Below are 18,835 nucleotides of genomic sequence, written 5' to 3'. Positions count from 1 at the left end.
ATGCAGACATTCTTTGGTACCCTTCCCCAGATCTGTGCCTCGACACAATCCTCTCGATGCTCTAAGGGCAATTCCTTAGAGCATCGACATGCATTGTCAACTGTGGGACCTTATATAGACAGGTGTGTGCCTTTCCAAATCATGTCCAATCAATTGAATTTACCCCAGGTGGACTCCAATCAAGTTGTAGAAGCATCTCAAGGATGATCAATGGAAACAGGATGCACCTCAGCTCAATTTCGAGTCTCATAGCAAAGGGTCTGAGTACTTATGTAAATAAAGTATTTCTGTTTTTGTTTTTTATACATTTGCAAAAATAAACAGTTTTTGCTTTGTCATTGTGGGGTATTGTGTGTAGATTGCTGATGATTTGTATTTCTTTAACTTCTTGGTGCACCCATGCCGTTAGCGGGATCATTTTCGTCAACATCTGCTGAATTGCAGAGCGCCAAATTCAAATTAAATTACTAAAAATATTTACTTTTCATGAAATCACAAGTGCAATATAGCAAAACACAGCTTAGCTTGTTGTTAATCCACCTGGCGTGTCATTTTTCAAAAACGCTTTACAGCAAAAGTTATCCAAGCGTTTGTTAGGACATCTCTCTCAGCAGACAAAACATTACAAACAGCTAGCAGCAAAGTAGATTGGTCACGAAAGTCAGAAAAGCAATAAAATGAATTGCTTACCTTTGATGACCTTCAGATGTTTGCACTCACAAGACTCCCAGGTACACAATAAAATGTTCCTTTGGTTCGATAAAGATAATTTTTATATCCAAAAACCTCCCTTTGGTTGGCGTGTTTTGTACAGAAATCCACAGGCTCGTGCAGGTCATGAAGGGCAGACGAAAATTCCAAATAGTATCCGTAAAGTTCATAGAAAATGTCAAATGTTTTTTATAATCAATCCTCAGGTTGTTTTTACAATAAATAATCAATATTTCAACCGGACTGTAGCTTTTTCAATAGGAGAGAGAGAGAAAATGTCTGCTCCAAGCTGCTGCGCATGCAAAACTCTGCTGGCACCCAGCCATCCACTGACACGATGTGATCGTTCTCGCTAATTTTTCAGAATAAAAGCCTGAAACTATGTTTAAAGACTGTTCACATCATGTTGAAGCCATAGGGAAAGGAATATGGTTGATATCCCTTTAAATGGAGGGAAGGCATGCAATGGAACAGGGAAATTTGTTTATTTTAGGCACTTCCTGGTTGGATTTTCCTCAGGTTTTTGCCTGCAATATCAGTTCTGTTATATTCACAGACAATATTTTGACCGTTTTATAAACTTTAGAGTGTTTTCTATCCTAATCTGACAATTATATGCATATTCTAGATTCTGGGCCTGAGAAATAGGCAGTTTCATTTGGGTACGTTTTTCATCCAAACATCAAAATACTGCCCCCTACACTCAACAGGTTAATCAATTTTAGAATAAGGCTGTAACGTAACACAATATGGAAAATGTCAAGGGGTGAATACTTTCCGAAGGCACTGTATATGGATGGCAATATAATGATACCCAGTGTGTGTTGTTGCTTGTGTCCTGTCCTTTAGGTGATTGAGTCTCTGGGCATCATGATCTACAAGGCGTTGGACTACGGACTGAAGGAGAACGAGGAGCGGGAGCTGAGCCCACCCCTGGAGCAGCTCATAGACCTCATGACCAACATGGGTGAGGCCGAGAGAGACGCCTGCCCTGACGAAGGTTACGAGGCGACCGAGGAAGAGGAGGAGGCCGAAGACGACCCCATCAACATCTGTAATGTTCGTGGCTACAGGGACATCCTGAGGGTAGGCAGCTGTTGATTGGGGGAGGATGGTGGTTGATGATGATTAAAAGCCAAAATGTCACTACATGGGTGAATGACAGGGTTAATAAGGAAATAGTAGGTTTTCTGCTGTCAAGCCATCAAGTGCAGTCAACTACAAAATTGTGGTGATCAGGTCAGGGTCATGGTACTGGAGCCTGCAATTGTTGTATATGGGTCTTCCCTCCAGTAGTGTTGAGACTATAATCTATACTAGATCCACCCAGCATGTTCAGTAGTGGAGACTATAATCTATACTAGATCCACCCAGCATGTTCAGTAGTGGAGACTATAATTTATACTAAATCCACCCAGCATGTTCAGTAGTGTTGAGACTATAATCTATACTCGATCCACCCAGCATGTTCAGTAGTGGAGACTAATCTATACTAGATCCACCCAGCATGTCTAGTAGTGGAGACTAATGTCTATACTAGATCCACCCAGCATGTCTAGTAGTGGAGACTAATGTCTATACTAGATCCACCCAGCATGTCTAGTAGTGGAGACTAATGTCTATGCTAGATCCACCCAGCATGTACAGTGGTGTTGACAGTATAATCTATACTAGATCCACCCAGCATGTACAGTAGTGGAGACTAATGTCTATGCTAGATCCACCCAGCATGTACAGTGGTGTTGACAGTATAATCTATACTAGATCCACCCAGCATGTACAGTGGTGTTGACAGTATAATCTATACTAGATCCACCCAGCATGTACAGTGGTGTTGACAGTATAATCTATACTAGATCCACCCAGCATGTTCAGTCGTGGTGGGAGGACAATGTTTTTTTTTAAATGAGCATTATTTCTATGAGAGAATATTGGATGACTGTCATTCATATTCCATTCACCCATTTCAATGTAGCATCGATAGGTTCAGACTACTACATGATACTCAAATTTTCCCTATTCCCATCATGAGGTTGCTACAACCTAGCCTATGAATGAAAGTTTGCAGCGTAGAGAAAAATCTGAGGTGACAGAAAGTGACACATTCAATACCACCTTGCACACTCTTGTCCACATCTAGCTGATCTAGGGTGTAATCATTAGTCCAACAGTTTCAAACAAAAGTTTGTATTGGACAAATTAATGTCTGATTATCCCCGTTTCATTCCATTTAAGAAACGTTTTTCAACAGAATCGGCGGAATGAATACACCCCTGATCAAGTGTAAACACAGTTCACTTTCATAGCAGCCACTTTGTATTTCTTCTCACATCTATGCGTTTTCCTCCTCTCACCTTTTTCCTTCGCTTGTGGACTTCAATGCACAACACATCAACTGTAGGAGACCAGGTTAAAAAAAGTGTTCCAAACCATATTATAACCACTACACACAGCCTACATCGTTGTCACCAGATTAGCTAAAGTAACATCATAGTCAACATAGCTAATAGAACTAACGCATTAGTAAACCCGCTACAGGTATGCAGTAATGTTAGTGTACAGTGAATCAGTAAGCAGTTTAGCAGTTACACCAGTGGGCCCCGGTGACAATAAATCAGTAAAACCAAAAGCTTACCTTTACTTGAAAGAGTTCCAGTGTTATGTTGGATAGTCAAAGCCAGCTAGCTAGCATAGATCCCTCTGTTTGAGCAGGGTGTTTGAGTAGGCTAATCTAGCTAGTTGCATTTTCTAGCTCCAGTGAAATTTTAGTAAGTGTAAGTGAAACTGATAGTGAAAAAAAATGAAGAAATCACTCTCTTGCTTCTCCTACATTTTTAGCGTATGCTTGCGGTACTAGATTCATTTTCTGATCCTTTGATTGTGTGGATAACATGTCAGTTCATGCTGCAAGAGCTTTGATAGGTTGAAGGACGTCCTCCGGAAGTTTTCATAATTACTGTGTAAGTCTATGGATGGGGGTGAGGACCATGAGCCACCTAGGTTTTGTATTGAAGTCACTGTACCCAGAGGAGGACGGAAGCTAGCTGTCCTCCGGCTACACATGGTGCTACCATACAGAGTGCTGATGAGGCTACCATAGACCTTCATTGCAAAATAGTATGTTTTATCAATTATTTAGTGACATGTGAATATATTTCGTATAGTTTTATCTAAAAAGGATATTTTTTTCAATACAAAAAATATATAATGTTTTTATGAAATTCACTGAGGATGGTCCTCCCATTCCTCCTCTGAGGAGCCTCGACTGAACTGTAGTCTTCAGCCTTCCATCCGACCCAGCCCGAGGAGGACAGACATGACAGTGATAATGATTCTAGAGACAGGGCCCAGGGGATGGAACCAGGTCTCCATAGCGACTGCTAGTAAGGTTATCTGAGGCTGTCTGGGTGACAGTGTCACTGTTGTCTTGCCAGCCCTACTGCCTGATGGCTGGATGTCTCCTCTAATAGCTGTCATCCTCTCTATCCTCCAGTCCACCCTCGTCTTTCTCTCTGTCTGATGTTAACTACAGAGCCTTACCCTAAAGGAACTGCCTGCCTCTCTCTCTCTCTCTCTCTCTCTCTCTCTCTCTCTCTCTCTCTCTCTCTCTCTCTCTCTCTCTCTCTCTCTCTCTCTCTCTCTCTCTCTCTCTCTCTCTCTCTCTCTCTCTCTCTCTCTCTCTCTCTCTCTCTCTCTCTCTCTCTCTCTCTCTCTCTCTCTCTCTCTCTCTCTCTCTCTCTCTCTCTCTCTCTCTCTCTCTCTCTCTCTCTCTCTCTCTCTCTCTCTCTCTCTCTCTCTCTCTCTCTAACTGCCTTCTAGATGTTTCACAACATTTCAGATATATGTTACTGTGTGATTTATAATCAGGGCTTTTCTCCTATATCAGCATGACTATTAAAGATGAATGGGTCAGGGAATATTGAGATTATGATGCTACTGGGGAAAGACTCCATAATACCCAATTCTCCATTTCTGCTCCAGGCTTCCTCCTCTACACAGCAGCACCATTTATCTAATGGAAATATTGTCTGTTCAAGGAATTTACTTGGTGGGCAAGATTGCAGATGAGACGGCCAACCATTTTCTGTTAGAATTTGAAGCGCTATATGGGATGGGAAATGCAGTGGACTACTGGTGCCAAGATCATGCCAAGAGCACCTTCTGTTCATCTCAGAGAAACAAGGACATACAGTATTTTGTAATCTACTGTCACAAGGATACATTCTGTCATCTGCTGAATTACCATATTTACAGTATCTACAATGTTTTACTTACAGTACTACTTCTTTCTCCCTGTCTGTCTGTGTCTGTCTGTAGATGTGTGTGTCTCACCTCCCCAGCCCTGGCGATGCCCCCAGCCACTACCAGGCTGTGTGCCGTGCTCTCTACGCTGAGACCAGGGAGCTACGCTCCTTCCTGGAGAAGATCAAGAGTGCCAAAGAGGTGAGGCTATCTACACATCAATGCGTGACCAACTGGGTTCAAACCCCCAGTCTCCTGTGTGCGACACGTACTGTGCTAGTCCACTGAGCTAAAGGTTAGGAATTAGTTTGGGCAGTTAAAGAAAGTCTTCAGGTCTCAGGAAAGGTTACTCATCGTGTGAGGATGGTTCACCAAACCACCTCCATTAACCAATGCTCACAACACACTACGCAGTACCTTACTGCATAGGCCCTCAGCTTGCTTACATAGTGGTTCTGTTCCATTGTCTATACTAGCATACTACTTAGCATGTATTCCCAATACATTGCTTTATCCTATGTGTTATGCTAACCAGTGTGGATATTGGAACAGCTCCGGTCTGTTTCTGGGACCTGATTGACATCTCATTCTCAGGCTCCAGTGCACATAGGACCACTAAAAGGTGAATCTGAATGGTCATCGGCATTCACCACTAGACAACCTTGTACTGTAAATCAGACATACATGTAGACCCGGGACATATGTTCAGAGGTCATGTGACTGGAGAGACATTCATTCAGGAGATTAAGCAGCATGACATTAAGGTGTTTCACATGCTTCAGAGAACTGATCAACATGGCACACTACGTACATGTCCTGTAATGGATCCTACTGTATATCAGCCTTGAGTCGGGTGTGTCTGTGTGTGTCTGTGTGTGTTACAGAGAAGGAATGCAGGTTACTGTGTGTGCGTGTGTCTGTGCGTGCGTGTTACAGAGAAGGAATATAGGTTAGTGTGTGTGTGTGTGTGTGTGTGTGTGTGTGTGTGTGTGTGTGTGTGTGTGTGTGTGTACAGAGGAGAAGGAATGCAGGTTACTGTGTGTGCGTGCGTGCGTGTTACAGAGAAGGAATTCCAGTTACTCTGTCTGTGTGTGTGTGTGTTACAGGAAAGGAATGCAGGTTACTGTGTGTGTGTGTCACAGCGAAGGAATATAGGTTATTCTGTGTGTGTGGGTGTGTGTGACAGAGAAGGTATGCAGGTTACTCTGTGTGTGTGTGTGTGACAGAGAAGGTATGCAGGTTACTCTGTGTGTGTGTGTGACAGAAGGTATGCAGGTTATTCTGTGTGTGCGTGTGTGTGTGTGTGTGTGTGTGTGGGTTTGTGACAGAGAAGGTATGCAAGTTACTCTCCGTGTGTGTGTGACAGAGAAGGTATGCAGGTTACTCTCTCTGTGTGTGTGTTACAGAGAAGGAATGCAGGGTTTGCTATAGGACAAATCTGTGCTCAGATTTTGGAATTGTCCCCATGAACCACATACTGGATGCTACTCCCCAGGGACCCATCCAGCCAAGCAGCACTCCCCCTCCACAGTAGTACGTCTGAAAGGAGCGAAGGAATTGGACAGTTATATAATTCACTATTACAAAAGAGAGTGGAGAGTCTTATTATGAGGAGACGGTAAGAGCTATGAAGAAGGGGAGACAAGTGTCAAGCTCTGTGGTTCAGGGGGCTACAGACAGTGAATCCAGTTTAGTTAGCCTATCTGGTGTATGCAACCAGATGTGAATAGGCCAGGATGTAGTCTAGTCTACTGTATGTGGAGGCAGAGACATCTAGAACTATAGCAGTAGGGATGGGACTAAGGATCTGCTGGACCGTGCAATCTCTGGTCAAGATGCTTGGCTGTTCAATGTGGGATCAAGTTTACGTTTGTGTGTTTCTGTCTGTGCGTGTGCACATCTCTGTGTGTGTGATACCAGGAGAAATAAGATGAGCTTTCGCCCCTGCATCATTCCCCTCCCCCACTTGTCCTCCTCTGTCTTGCAGCGAGGCAGAGACGTGTTGTCCCACAGGGGATTTAGCTAGCTAGCTACAGGACAGCAGGCAGAGAGAGAAACCCTTTCTTTCATAACAAAGAGCTCTATAACAGGACAGAAGGACACTATTAAAAACATAGTTGTAGCTGAATCACCAAAGCCACTGCAGTTCCTATTTGCTTGGGGTTAAATACTATAAGTTAGAAAAGGGATGGTATTGTGTTGGTTGTACAAATGAGCACCGGGTGTTAAGTCCAACATCATCTCACCCTGGGCTCCTCTGCTCAGAAATGTCCTTTAAAAAAAAAAAGTGTGTCAACAATCATGTTATTCACGGACCATGGTAAAGCTTTCTGTTTTATGCTATGTCATGAAAAGGGAATATGTACCAAACTCTTAATGGTAGAGAAGGCAGACACCTTAGCAAATGCCCTTCCAGTGTAGTGTGAGTTATGGCTCTGTATTTCCAGTGAGAGGAGAGGCCCTATAGTAAATCTCCTGTGAGGGGCTGTAGCAGAGAGACTCACATGATTGCTCCATCAAACACCGGTGGGATGCAGGTTGACGCCCCCTCTCTCACCACAAATAACAGGGAGAGAGAGGAGGCTTTACAGTCTGCTGCAGTACAGATCCCTCAGTGTCCTGTCCTCTAATGAACTCCTGAATCAGGAAGTAAAGGGATGCAGGTTGTTCACTGCTTCATTGGTTGCATCCCAATGCTCTCAAAGTGCACTTGCTCACTCCTTCCCACACATTTAAAAGCAGTGGATTGGTTTTAGCAGGGGCTAGCTAAGAGAGTTCCCACACTATTTCATACAGTCATCTTGAACATGGCTTAAAGCTATAATCTCTGCTATGCATACACTGGCAGGACCATGCTTTATTCCCTATGGCTACAATGATGATTTTCAGTCACTGATGAAAATGGACTGGGAATGTGTGTGGTGGGAATGTACCATCATGCTAGTTGGTGACTTGGCAGGTTGTGAAGGCTCTCGTTAACTGTCATTGATAATCGAAAAGGTATCGATTTGTGGGTGTGACTGATAGCAGGGCTAGCTGCCCATGCTAATGCTGTGGTAGTGAATGAACTTGATTTACATCAACATGAAAGGATGAAACCTGTGGCTTTGAGGTCAGTTACTTAAAGGTCCAATGCAAGCTCTCAATATCAAATAATTAAGTACCTTACTGTTTAATTAAAAATGGTTAAAAAGAAGCAAAAAGTTTCTTAGCAAAGAGTAAATTCTCAAGCATGAATTTTGCGAGGACTGTCTGGGAGTGGTCTGAGCGGGGAGGGGAAAAACTGAAAACTAGCTGTTATTGGCAGAGAGGTTTGGAACCATCTTTTGATGTCACCAAGCAGGCCAAAACTCTATCGCACAAAAACAGACAAATTTCAAACACTGAAAGGGCATTATAATTTTCACAATTACAGTATTATTCCAACCTCAGTGTGGAAATATATATAAAACACAGGAAAATCAATGTTTGACTGCACTGGGCCTTTAAGCGCTCATCTCTTTCTCACTCTGATCGTCCCCACCTCTCTCGTAGAATCTTCGGAAGATGGGTGGCGAGCCATCTGAGGATCCCAGCAGAGGCCTAAATGAGCTCCAGAATGCGGACTGGGTAGGTGACCAGCTCCTTATTACCTGGCAACACCCTTAGGACAGGTTTCCCGTGACTCATTAAAACCTACTCTTGGACTAGCATGTTTGTAGCCCAGGTGTTACGTATGCCTCCTAGAGAGGGAACGCAACACCATGCTACAGCTCAACCCCCCGTGGAGTAAAAACAGGACATAGTCATAAACAACCAACACAGGACATACTAATCAGCAACAACCAACACAGGACATACTAATCAGCAACAACCAACACAGGACATACTAATCAGCAATAACCAACACAGGACATACTAATCAGCAACAACCAACACAGGACATACTAATAAGCAACAACCAACACAGGACATACTAATCAGCAATAACCAACACAGGACATACTAATCAGCAATAACCAACACAGGACATACTAATCAGCAATAACCAACACAGGACATACTAATCAGCAATAACCAACACAGGACATACTAATCAGAAACAACCAACACAGGACATACTAATCAGCAATAACCAACACAGGACATACTAATCAGCAACAACCAACACAGGACATACTAATCAGCAACAACCAACACAGGACATACTAATCAGCAACAACCAACACAGGACATACTAATCAGCAATAACCAACACAGGACATACTAATCAGCAATAACCAACACAGGACATACTAATCAGCAATAACCAACACAGGACATACTAATCAGCAACAACCAACACAGGACATACTAATCAGCAATAACCAACACAGGACATACTAATCAGCAACAACCAACACAGGACATACTAATCAGCAACAACCAACACAGGACATACTAATCAGCAACAACCAACACAGGACATACTAATCAGCAACAACCAACACAGGACATACTAATCAGCAACAACCAACACAGGACATACTAATCAGCAACAACCAACACAGGACATACTAATCAGCAACAACCAACACAGGACATACTAATCAGCAACAACCAACACAGGACATACTAATCAGCAATAACCAACACAGGACATACTAATCAGCAACAACCAACACAGGACATACTAATCAGCAATAACCAACACAGGACATACTAATCAGCAACAACCAACACAGGACATACTAATCAGCAATAACCAACACAGGACATACTAATCAGCAATAACCAACACAGGACATACTAATCAGCAATAACCAACACAGGACATACTAATCAGCAACAACCAACACAGGACATACTAATCAGCAATAACCAACACAGGACATACTAATCAGCAACAACCAACACAGGACATACTAATCAGCAACAACCAACACAGGACATACTAATCAGCAACAACCAACACAGGACATACTAATCAGCAACAACCAACACAGGACATACTAATCAGCAACAACCAACACAGGACATACTAATCAGCAACAACCAACACAGGACATACTAATCAGCAACAACCAACACAGGACATACTAATCAGCAACAACCAACACAGGACATACTAATCAGCAACAACCAACACAGGACATACTAATCAGCAACAACCAACACAGGACATACTAATCAGCAATAACCAACACAGGACATACTAATCAGCAACAACCAACACAGGACATACTAATCAGCAACAACCAACACAGGACATACTAATCAGCAATAACCAACACAGGACATACGAATCAGCAACAACCAACACAGGACATACGAATCAGCAACAACCAACACAGGAGATACTAATCAGCAATAACCAACACAGGACATACTAATCAGCAACAACCAACACAGGACATACTAATCAGCAACAACCAACACAGGACATACTAATCAGCAACAACCAACACAGGACATACTAATCAGCAACAACCAACACAGGACATACTAATCAGCAACAACCAACACAGGACATACTAATCAGCAACAACCAACACAGGACATACTAATCAGCAACAACCAACACAGGACATACTAATCAGCAACAACCAACACAGGACATACTAATCAGCAACAACCAACACAGGACATACTAATCAGCAACAACCAACACAGGACATACTAATCAGCAACAACCAACACAGGACATACTAATCAGCAACAACCAACACAGGACATACTAATCAGAAACAACCAACACAGGACATACTAATCAGCAACAACCAACACAGGACATACTAATCAGCAATAACCAACACAGGACATACTAATCAGCAATAACCAACACAGGACATACTAATCAGCAACAACCAACACAGGACATACTAATCAGCAACAACCAACACAGGACATACTAATCAGCAACAACCAACACAGGACATACTAATCAGCAATAACCAACACAGGACATACTAATCAGCAATAACCAACACAGGACATACTAATCAGCAATAACCAACACAGGACATACTAATCAGCAATAACCAACACAGGACATACTAATCAGCAATAACCAACACAGGACATACTAATCAGCAACAACCAACACAGGACATACTAATCAGCAACAACCAACACAGGACATACTAATCAGCAACAACCAACACAGGACATACTAATCAGCAATAACCAACACAGGACATACTAATCAGCAATAACCAACACAGGACATACTAATCAGCAACAACCAACACACTAATCAGCAACAACCAACACAGGACATACTATATATATGCCATTTAGCAGACGCTTTTATCCAAAGCGACTTACAGTCATGTGTGCATACATTCTACGTATGGGTGGTCCCGGGAATCGAACCCACTACCCTGGCGTTACAAGCGCCATGCTCTACCAACTGTGCTACAGAAGGACCACATACTAATCAGCAATAACCAACACAGGACATACCAAGCAGCTCTATTCTCTCAGCAACAACCAACACAAGACATACTAATAATCTCTTTTCTGAGCAACAGAACACTGGCTTCTATAGCTGGAGAAGGAGTCTGTATTGAGATACAGCTGTATCCTGACAAGGGGGTGGAGTCAGCTCCAATTAGCTGCTTGGGGGAATTTCAGGAAGCCATCCTGAAACACACATACAAACAAAACCACAACACAGAAACTGGGGAACTTAACACAGGAGTATCTAGGCTTCATCTGGGTCTGGAAATTGGCCCTATAAGTGTTAAATCATTGCATTAGTACTGTGTTGCTATATGATTTCTGTCCCCCTGCATCCCCCAGGCTAAGTTCTGGATGCAGGTGATGGGAGACCTGCGGAACGGGGTGAAGCTGAAGAAGGTCCAGGAGCGCCAGTACAACCCTCTGGCCATCGAGTTCCAGCTCACGCCCTACGAGATGCTCATGGATGACATCCGCTCCAAACGCTACAAACTACGCAAGGTCATGGTAAGACTGTCAGGTGTCTTAAAAGCATGGTTTGTTGTTTTAATGTAGTTATGCTCTCTCTTAATCTGTGTGTGTGTGTGTGTGTGTGTGTGTGTGTGTGTGTGTGTGTGTGTGTGTGTGTGTGTGTGTGTGTGTGTGTGTGTGTGTGTGTGTGTGTGTGTGTGTGTGTGTGTGTGTGTGTGTGTGTGTGTGTGTGTCCTTGCACCTCCAGGTAAACAACGACATACCACCAAGGTTGAAGAAGAGCGCCCATGAGGTCATCCTAGACTTCATCCGGTCCAGACCTCCTCTCAACCCTGTGAGTGCACAGCCTATAGAAACAACAGATATACTTTACATCAACTAGCAACCTCTTTGGTGTTGGCATGGTGGTGGGCTGAACCATAGAGATACAACTCTGTTCTGTCTCTTTGGACTGAACATAGTACCATAGAATGAAATAAGAAGACAACTATTAGCTATGTATGTAAAGTATATCTCTTATCTATATGGGCTGTACAGTCATAGGGTTTAGAGAGGAGAACATGGGGCATTTTCTCTCCTTCTAATCCTGTTAGTGTACAGTACTGTATAATGAATGTACTATATACTATACGATAGTACATTCTATGGCACCTGTCCCACTTTCCTCTCATTCTGGTGTCTTCTAGTCTTGCCATGCCATCCTTCCAAGTCTCGTTCATCACTGGAACTTGAGGAAGCCTGGGAATTGGTGCTAGGGGTGTCCCCTTTCCATTTAAACCACAAGCTACTGAACCCATCTTTAGTCAAAGAAAGAGTTTTTTATATCCCCCTAAAAATACAGGTAGTTCAGGTTTTGGGGTTCTGGGATATGATTATTCTGATTGGAATGAGGGGTGATTGATAGATGTACAGCTCCAGTTGATGATCTGATTATCAATGCTCTCTGCCCCAGCCTCTCTGCCCCAGCCTCTCTGCCCCAGCATCTCTGCCCCAGCATCTCTGCCCCAGCCTCTCTGCCCCAGCCTCTCTGCCCCAGCATCTCTGCCCCAGCCTCTCTGCCCCAGCCTCACTGCCCCAGACTCTCTGTCCCAGCCTTTCTGCCCCCGCATCACTATCCCAGCCTCTCTGCCCCAGACTCTCTGCCCCCGCATCACTATCCCAGCCTCTCTGCCCCCGCATCACTATCCCAGCCTCTCTGCCCCCGCATCACTATCCCAGCCACTCTGCCCCCGCATCACTATCCCAGCCTCTCTGCCCCAGCCTCTCTGCCCCCGCATCACTATCCCAGCCTCTCTGCCCCCGCATCACTATCCCAGCCACTCTGCCCCCGCATCACTATCCCAGCCTCTCTGCCCCCGCATCACTATCCCAGCCTCTCTGCCCCCGCATCACTATCCCAGCCTCTCTGCCCCCGCATCACTATCCCAGCCTCTCTGCCCCCGCATCACTATCCCAGCCTCTCTGCCCCCGCATCACTATCCCAGCCACTCTGCCCCCGCATCACTATCCCAGCCTCTCTGCCCCCGCATCACTATCCCAGCCTCTCTGCCCCCGCATCACTATCCCAGCCTCTCTGCCCCGCATCACTATCCCAGCCTCTCTGCCCCCGCATCACTATCCCAGCCTCTCTGCCCCCGCATCACTATCCCAGCCTCTCTGCCCCCGCATCACTATCCCAGCCTCTCTGCCCCCGCATCACTATCCCAGCCTCTCTGCCCCCGCATCACTATCCCAGCCTCTCTGCCCCCGCATCACTATCCCAGCCTCTCTGCCCCAGCCTCTCTGCCCCCGCATCACTATCCCAGCCTCTCTGCCCCCGCATCACTATCCCAGCCTCTCTGCCCCCGCATCACTATCCCAGCCTCTCTGCCCCAGCCTCTCTGCCCCCGCATCACTATCCCAGCCTCTCTGCCCCGCATCACTATCCCAGCCTCTCTGCCCCCGCATCACTATCCCAGCCTCTCTGCCCCCGCCTCACTATCCCAGCCTCTCTGCCCCCGCATCACTATCCCAGCCACTCTGCCCCCGCATCACTATCCCAGCCTCTCTGCCCCCGCATCACTATCCCAGCCTCTCTGCCCCCGCATCACTATCCCAGCCTCTCTGCCCCCGCATCACTACCCCAGCCTCTCTGCCCCCGCATCACTACCCCAGCCTCTCTGCCCCCGCATCACTACCCCAGCCTCTCTGCCCCCGCATCACTATCCCAGCCTCTCTGCCCCAGCCTCTCTGCCCCCGCATCACTATCCCAGCCTCTCTGCCCCCGCATCACTATCCCAGCCTCTCTGCCCCCGCATCACTATCCCAGCCTCTCTGCCCCCGCATCACTATCCCAGCCTCTCTGCCCCCGCATCACTATCCCAGCCACTCTGCCCCCGCATCACTATCCCAGCCTCTCTGCCCCCGCATCACTATCCCAGCCTCTCTGCCCCCGCATCACTATCCCAGCCTCTCTGCCCCCGCATCACTATCCCAGCCTCTCTGCCCCCGCATCACTATCCCAGCCTCTCTGCCCCCGCATCACTATCCCAGCCTCTCTGCCCCCGCATCACTATCCCAGCCTCTCTGCCCCCGCATCACTATCCCAGCCTCTCTGCCCCCGCATTACTATCCCAGCCTCTCTGCCCCCGCATCACTATCCCAGCCTCTCTGCCCCCGCATCACTATCCCAGCCTCTCTGCCCCCGCATCACTATCCCAGCCTCTCTGCCCCCGCATCACTATCCCAGCCTCTCTGCCCCCGCATCACTATCCCAGCCTCTCTGCCCCCGCATCACTATCCCAGCCTCTCTGCCCCCGCATCACTATCCCAGCCACTCTGCCCCCGCATCACTATCCCAGCCACTCTGCCCCCGCATCACTATCCCAGCCACTCTGCCCCCGCATCACTATCCCAGCCACTCTGCCCCCGCATCACTATCCCAGCCACTCTGCCCCCGCATCACTATCCCAGCCTCTCTGCCCCCGCATCACTATCCCAGCCTCTCTGCCCCCGCATCACTATCCCAGCCACTCTGCCCCCGCATCACTATCCCAGCCTCTCTGCCCCCGCATCACTATCCCAGCCTCTCTGCCCCCGCATCACTATCCCAGCCTCTCTGCCCCCGCATCACTATCCCAGCCTCTCTGCCCCCGCATCACTATCCCAGCCTCTCTGCCCCCGCATCACTATCCCCGCCTCTCTGCCCCCGCATCACTATCCCAGCCTCTCTGCCCCCGCATCACTATCCCAGCCTCTCTGCCCCCGCATCACTATCCCAGCCTCTCTGCCCCCGCATCACTATCCCAGCCTCTCTGCCCCCGCATCACTATCCCAGCCTCTCTGCCCCCGCATCACTGAAGTGCCTGCCTCAGTAATGAGAGGAGCAGCACTGACAGTCAAGAGTTATTGTTACAAAGTGACAGTGATATTAACGGTACAGTGATATTAACGGTACAGTGATATTAACGGTACAGTGATATTAACGGTACAGTGATATTAACGGTACAGCGACAGTGATATTAACGGTACAGCGACAGTGATATTAACGGTACAGCGACAGTGATATTAACGGTACAGCGACAGTGATATTAACGGTACAGCGACAGTGATATTAACGGTACAGCGACAGTGATATTAACGGTACAGCGACAGTGATATTAACGGTACAGCGACAGTGATATTAACGGTTCAGTGACAGTGATATTAACGGTACAGTGACAGTGATATTAACAGTACAGTGACAGTGATATTAACAGTACAGTGAAATTAACAGTACAGTGACTGTGATATTAACAGTACAGTGATATTAACAGTACAGTGATATTATCTGTACAGTGACAGTGATATTAACAGTACAGTGACAGTGATATTAACAGTACAGTGATATTAACAGTACAGTTATATTAACAGTACATTGACAGTGATATTAACATTACAGTGATATTAACAGTACAGTTATATTAACAGTACAGTGACAGTGATATTAACAGTACAGTGATATTAACAGTACAGTGACATTAACAGTACAGTGATATTAACAGTACAGTGACATTAACAGTACAGTGACAGTGATATTAACAGTACAGTTATATTAACAGTACAGTGACAGTGATATTAACAGTACAGTTATATTAACAGTACAGTGACAGTGATATTAACAGTACAGTGAAATTATCAGTACAGTGACAGTGATATGGGGGTGGCAGGGTAGCCTAGTGGTTAGAGCGTTGGACTAGTAACCGGAAGGTTGCGAGTTCAAACCCCCGAGCTGACAAGGAATGTGTTCTTAACTGACTTGCCTGGTTAAATAAAGGTAAAATTAAATTAAACATTAACATTACAGTGACAGTGATATTAACAGTACAGTGAAATTGACAGTACGGTGACAGGGATATTAACAGTACAGTGAAATGAACAGTACAGTGACAGTGATATTAATAGTACAGTAAAATGAACAGTACAGTGACAGTGAAATTAACATTACAGTGACAGTGATATTAACAGTACAGTAAAATTAACAGTACAGGGACTGAAATTAACAGTACAGTGACTGTGATATTAACAGTACAGTGATATTAACAGTACAGTGACAGTGATATTAACATTACAGTGATATTAACAGTACAGTGATATTAACAGTACAGTGACAGTGATATTAACAGTACAGTTATATTAACAGTACAGTGATATTAACAGTACAGTGACATTGATATTAACAGTACAGTGACAGTGATATTAATAGTACAGTGACAGTGATATTAACAGTACAGTGATATTAACAGTACAGTGACAGTAATATTAACAGTACAGTGACAGTGATATTAACAGAACAGTGATATTAACAGTACAGTGACAGTGATATTAACAGTACAGTGACAGTACAGTGACATTAACAGTCCAGTGACAGTAATATTAACAGTCCAGTGACAGTAATATTAACAGTACAGTGACAGTGATATTAACAGTACAGTGACAGTGATATTAACAGTACAGTGAAATTAGCAGTACAGTGACAGTGATATTAACGGTACAGTGATATTAACAGTACAGTAACAGTACAGTGACATTAACAGTCCAGTGACAGTAATATTAACAGTACAGTGACAGTGATATTAACAGTACAGTGACAGTGATATTAACAGTACAGTGAAATTAGCAGTACAGTGACAGTGATATTAACGGTACAGTGATATTAACAGTACAGTAACAGTACAGTGACATTAACAGTCCAGTGACAGTAATATTAACAGTACAGTGACAGTGATATTAACAGTACAGTGACAGTGATATTAACAGTACAGTGAAATTATCAGTACAGTGACAGTGATATTAACAGTACAGTGACAGTGATATTAACAGTACAGTGACAGTGATATTAATAGTACAGTGACAGTGATATTAACAGTACAGTGATATTAACAGTACAGTGACAGTAATATTAACAGTACAGTGACAGTGATATTAACAGAACAGTGATATTAACAGTACAGTGACAGTGATATTAACAGTACAGTGACATTAACAGTCCAGTGACAGTAATATTAACAGTACAGTGACAGTGATATTAACAGTACAGTAACAGTACAGTGACATTAACAGTCCAGTGACAGTAATATTAACAGTCCAGTGACAGTAATATTAACAGTACAGTGACAGTGATATTAACAGTACAGTGACAGTGATATTAACAGTACAGTGAAATTAGCAGTACAGTGACAGTGATATTAACGGTACAGTGATATTAACAGTACAGTAACAGTGACAGTGACATTAACAGTCCAGTGACAGTAATATTAACAGTACAGTGACAGTGATATTAACAGTACAGTGACAGTGATATTAACAGTACAGTGAAATTATCAGTACAGTGACAGTGATATTAACAGTACAGTGACAGTGATATTAACAGTACAGTGACAGTGATATTAACAGTACAGTGACAGTGATATTAACAGTACAGTGAAATTGACAGTACGGTGACAGGGATATTAACAGTACAGTGAAATTGACAGTACGGTGACAGTGATTTTAACAGTACAGTAAAATTAACAGTACAGTGACAGTGATATTAACAGTACAGTGAAATTAACAGTACAGTGACAGTGAAATTAACAGTACATTGACAGTGAAATTAACAGTACAGTGACAGTGAAATTAACAGTACAGTGACAGTGATATTAACAGTACAGTGATATTAACAGTACAGTGACAGTGATATTAACAGTACAGTGACAGTGAAATTAACAGTACAGTGACAGTGAAATTAACAGTACAGTGACAGTGATATTAACAGTACATTGACAGTGATATTAACAGTACAGTGACAGTGAAATTAACAGTACAGTGACAGTGATATTAACAGTACAGTGAAATTAACAGTACAGTGACAGTGAAATTAACAGTACATTGACAGTGAAATTAACAGTACAGTGACAGTGAAATTAACAGTACAGTGATATTAACAGTATATTGACAGTGATATTAACAGTACAGTGACGGTGTCTTTAAGGTTTAGGAGGCAGCGGCGAAAGGCCTGATGTCCATTACTCTGATGCCCATAACTCAGTGTGAGTGCATGTATGTATCTGCGTGTGTGTGTGTGCACATGTGTGTGCGCATGTGCATTTGTGTGTGTAGGCAGCAGCCAGGAAGCTGAAGCCCCAGCCCCAGGTTCCTCCCACCCTGCACGAGAGGATCCTGGATGAGATCAAATCTGAGAGGAAACTGAGACCTGTCTCTCCTGATGTGATCCGCAGGAGCAGGCTGGGTGAGTGACACCTCTGTCTTTATTTATTTTCTCTCTCTCTTTTTCTTTCTTTCTTTCTTTCTTTCTTTCTTTCTTTCTTTCTTTCTTTCTTTCTTTCTTTCTTTCTTTCCCTCTCTCTCACACACTCACACTCATTTTGTGAGAAGTTGAAGTATGTTGTGATTATGCACTTTCACGGGTGCTGGGCATTGGCATGAATGAAAGACACAAGGTGAATTATACTTTCTTTCGTTGGTTTGAACG

At 44.4% G+C, this 18,835-nt stretch overlaps 1 protein-coding gene across 4 annotated transcripts in view; it reads left to right on the top strand.

Moving 5' to 3' along the window:
- The window catches only part of LOC118364076 (protein spire homolog 1-like), a 53,237-nt gene that overhangs the window by 23,704 nt on the left and 10,698 nt on the right, over nt 1-18,835 (top strand). For all 4 annotated transcript variants that reach the window (XM_052489790.1, XM_052489788.1, XM_052489789.1 and 1 more), the window contains exons 3-8: nt 1,561-1,797; nt 5,029-5,154; nt 8,488-8,562; nt 11,716-11,880; nt 12,092-12,178; nt 18,463-18,592. In XM_052489790.1, the coding sequence (XP_052345750.1) occupies nt 1,561-1,797; nt 5,029-5,154; nt 8,488-8,562; nt 11,716-11,880; nt 12,092-12,178; nt 18,463-18,592 (820 nt within the window). The remainder of the gene's footprint in view (nt 1-1,560; nt 1,798-5,028; nt 5,155-8,487; nt 8,563-11,715; nt 11,881-12,091; nt 12,179-18,462; nt 18,593-18,835) is intronic.

The sequence above is a fragment of the Oncorhynchus keta genome, chromosome 31, assembly GCF_023373465.1.
Source record: "Oncorhynchus keta strain PuntledgeMale-10-30-2019 chromosome 31, Oket_V2, whole genome shotgun sequence".
Lineage (NCBI taxonomy): Eukaryota > Metazoa > Chordata > Actinopteri > Salmoniformes > Salmonidae > Oncorhynchus > Oncorhynchus keta.
The sequence above is the reverse complement of the archived record's forward strand: the minus strand, read 5'-3'. Positions and strand labels throughout refer to the sequence as shown.